A 4,303-nucleotide genomic window follows, 5' to 3' on the forward strand; every position below is an offset into this window, starting at 1 on the left:
ATAGATAAACCCAACATATTATTATGCTTATATATTAGGTTTAATTATTTTGTTGGTCTCTGTAGTCTTACTAAATTTTTAATTAAGTCTCTATACTTTTTTTTTCTTTTCAATTGGGTCCCTACATTACTTTAATTTTGTAATTAAGTCATTTCCAATATAAAAAAATATTAAAGTTAACTAAATATTTTCTTGCAAATTGAACCGCATATATTTTGGTAAAAATATTATGTTAATTTTAATATTTTTAATATAAAAGAACTTAATTACAAAATTAAAAATAGTATAAAAACTCAATTAAAAAAATATAAAAACTTAATTAAAAATTTAATAAAATTATAAAAATCAACAGAATAATTAAACATACTTATTATTATGCTTATATAGCTATTATAATCATCATAATCATAAGCACTTGCCATAAACTTCAGCTAACGATCAGACAACAACAACCTAGTGGAGTAGGAGTAGTAACACAATGTCCTATAACATAGTACATGTCTTGACAGTACTTATAGCAAGCATCATCTTTTAGGTGCTGAGGATCTGGACAAAATAATTTACTTGCTTCATCAAAGCACTGCATACTCTCCTTCTCATACATTGTTCTTGCTGCCATTGTGCAAATTGTTGCTTCTGCAATATTCAATACACATTGTGGTCATTAGAATTTGTATGTGCAAAAAATATATAACTTCTTTGAAAATAAATATATTTGTGAAAAAATTATAATATAAAGACAAAATTGGTTTTTACTTCCATAGGGCATTTTTTTTCCTTTTTCTTCAGAAAAGTATAATAAATAAATGCCCTTAATATCTATCCAAAATTTTAATTTTGTTCTTAAATTTTAAAAGATTTTAATTTTTTTCTACGATGTTTTTTTACCACGACAAACTAGGGACTAATATGTTACAAATTATAACTCCGTTTAAAGGTTTATCGTTAACCAATGAGTAGTTACATGCACAAAATAAAATTTAAACATATAACACTTTTTTAAGCAGATAAGTAAACTAACCACTTGACCAACCTAAGTACGAGAGTATGCATATCGAATCCGATTGGATATGACCAAAATCTCTATCCAATACACCCTAAAATCATCAGATTGGATTTAATATGTGTTTCAAATCGGATCTAGTATATTTTTTGAGAAATACATATTTAATGTTAGTTTTTTTGTAAGATTCTCTAACATTAAATATGTATTTTTCATACATTAGAGATTGAATTTTGATACAATCTTTTGCAAGCATAATTAAAAAAATGAGATATTATTATCCTTAAAATTTGGTAATTTTTCGTTAAGTATATTTTTTTGTAATTTTTTTGTTAACAACTAATAATACTTTTAAAAAATTACAAAAAAAATATATACTTATAAAAAAATTACCAAATTTTAAGAATAATAATATCTCTTTTTTTAATTATGCTTAAAAAAATCACATCAAAATTTAATATCTAAGATAATTTTTAAAAATATATATTTACTTTTAGTAATTTTTGTTGCGTTTTTAAATTATTTAAAGAATTTTTGTCAAAAGTCACCAAAAAAAAAGAGAATTTTTGTCAATAATAAAATTTATGTGTATTTTTATCAGCATTTAAGTAATTCGAAGATATTTTTTGTGGTTAACCTGTATGGCTGTATATATATATTGGCTCGGCCTTCTTAGAGAGCCTTCTTGCAAGAAAATCCAATAATAATTTATCAATTCACATATTTGTTGTATTCGTTCTGTTTCAAAATAACCGTGGTTTTATTTTTTTTAAATACATTAAAAAATTTAATAAATTTAGACCTATTTGTATTAGACACACTATTTTTTAATATATAAAAAAAGTCAAAGAAATCATTATTTTAAAATGGATGGGGAAATATTTTTGCTTACCTGAAGCCAAAAGCAGAGCAACAAGAAGATTGCATAAGAAGATTTTTGTATAACCATTGATAGCCATTGTAGAAAAGTTTGTTTTGTTTTCTTGAAAGATTAATAATCAACCTCATTGTTGAGATTATTTATAGTATCATGGGAAACTAATTAAAGGTGTGATTTATTAATGATTTTTTCCTTAAAAATTTGTGAATAACATTATCTTTTGGGTCCCCAACATATCCTTGTTCTAACTTCTAAGTTCTAAGTAATATTTACTTTTGGCCTTTGGGTCAACAAAAAATATCCATATATGTTTAATGCCGAAAGGAACTTTTTTTTTTTTTGGGTAGAAATAATAATTAATTAGAAGGCATAAGAAAATTAAAATCATAATATAAAAATGAATTTGAACTTGTTCAAAGATATGGACTATTTATTGATTGATTTTAGTTAGAAGTAAATACTAATTCGATACCTGAATAATACATGATTTTTGTTATTTACCTTTTTTGTTCAACTATAAGATTTGTATCTATCTACAAAGAGATTTTTCTTTAATGTTTAAAGATAATGTTATTACAATTCTTTAAGAAAAAAAAATCATGAACAATCACACGTTTACTTAGTTTATCATGAAAGACGAATTAAATCAGACATATTTATATAAATTTTATAAAATAAAAAAACTTTAAAAATCAAATTTCAAGTTGTATAATACTTTTTTAAGAAATTAAAAAACACAACCATAATTAGTTTTCGTAACACCATAAATAATCTCATCAATGTTATATTTAATATATTGTTCTAAAGGTCTCTGAATTTTTTTCCTTAAAAGTTATTATTTGGATATAAAAAAAAAACTACAAATACTATGTATTTTAATGGAATATTTTGATTGATTCAAAATACTTTCATAAAATAAAAATTTTCAAAATTTTTTCCTTATTTCTTTTTTTAAATTTGATTAATAACAGAAAGGAAAAAAATCAGGATCAAATTTGCCACATATGTATAACTTTTTATTTTCTCTTATTGAATATAGGAATAAAATATTTAAACTTACATGTATCTAAATTTTGACAATGTAATTACATAGCATTTTAAATTCCTGAATTTTTCTATCCAAACATACTTAAGGTTGTTTCAAAAGAGGTGAAGATATAATCTTTCTGGTCACCATTAAGCAAATTATTGCTTCTTTGCAATAATTATATTGATACACATTACACAATATCAGTAGATTAATTTGTATGATGCATCTTAATGTGCTCTTACATGTGAAATTTTTTTTTCAAAAATGCTCCATAAATGTTAAAATTTAACCATATATATATTTATTTATTTATATTTATGTATATTTATTATTTTGCATAACTTTTTAATAAATAATTAATTATCGAAAAAATTATAGTAGAATAATCTCCAAACTTCTTAGGTTATTACTTATTAGTATTTTCACTATTTTGTTTGTAATTTTTGATCAGTTAGTCTTTTACGAATGCGATTTTGAATGTTTCAGTAAGCTATGGAAAGTTCTGTTATTACCTGAAGCCAAAAAAAGCAGAACTATAGAGGAAAAAAAAAAACTTTGGAAAGATATAAATATAAATAGCTTTATTTTGTCCACCCCTGGTTTTGTGTAGAAAGAGGACATGTTACAAACATTCAAAATTATTGTGTGCCATTAACAAATTCAAAATATTACAAGTTTACAACAGTAATCTTCCCTACATAATGAAGATATAGAAGATCCTACATAATGACTATTGACTAATGCAAGCATCAGGTTGACTTTGGGGTGATGAGGCATAGAACTCTGCTAAACCTTTGTATGTTTCAGACAACCTCCTCAGAGTAGGGTATTTGGACTGTAAAAAACAACAATTTTAAAATGTTCATTTTAATATAATGTTTCAAACGATCTATCGTAAAATTTCTTTCAATGTTAGAAAAAAAATCTATTGTAAATTTTTTTCCAATATTACCAAAGTTTATCGTAAGGTTATTGCTGTAAGTGTCAGTGAAAAAAAAAGGTCTATCGCAACCTTTTTGCTAAATATTATAGAAACTTTAGAAGAATGAAACTAAAATTCTTCGCGACTCAAAGTATATGTAGGACTGGAAGTGAGTTAAGTTGAGTCGAACTAGACCAAACTTAAACTCGACTCACGAAAATTAAGCTTGGTTCATGGCTCCGCTCATTAATAATCGAGTCTATTTCGTAAGCTCAAACTCAGCTAACGAAAGTTCATGAACCGACTCAAGCTCACGTACTGACTCAAATAATAAAAACATAATTTATAATTCTATATCAATAAATTATAACTTACATATTTTAAAAAATATTTAAAAAAGATAAATAATATATATTATCTATCTATCAATTATAAATTTTTTCTTCTGTCCTACATTAAAATTATATA

At 24.0% G+C, this 4,303-nt stretch overlaps 1 protein-coding gene across 3 annotated transcripts in view; it reads right to left on the reverse strand.

Annotated features, from left to right (window-relative positions):
* LOC107625969 (glutathione S-transferase zeta class) overlaps window positions 3,474-4,303 on the reverse strand; it is a 4,149-nt gene continuing 3,319 nt past the window's right edge. For all 3 annotated transcript variants that reach the window (XR_002358015.1, XM_016328721.2, XM_016328722.2), the window contains one exon: window positions 3,474-3,748. Coding sequence is in view for 2 of the 3 variants with exons in the window: in XM_016328721.2 (XP_016184207.1) it covers window positions 3,644-3,748 (105 nt within the window). In the remaining variant the exon portion in view is untranslated. The remainder of the gene's footprint in view (window positions 3,749-4,303) is intronic.

Source organism: Arachis ipaensis, chromosome B02 (assembly GCF_000816755.2).
Source record: "Arachis ipaensis cultivar K30076 chromosome B02, Araip1.1, whole genome shotgun sequence".
Taxonomy (NCBI): domain Eukaryota; kingdom Viridiplantae; phylum Streptophyta; class Magnoliopsida; order Fabales; family Fabaceae; genus Arachis; species Arachis ipaensis.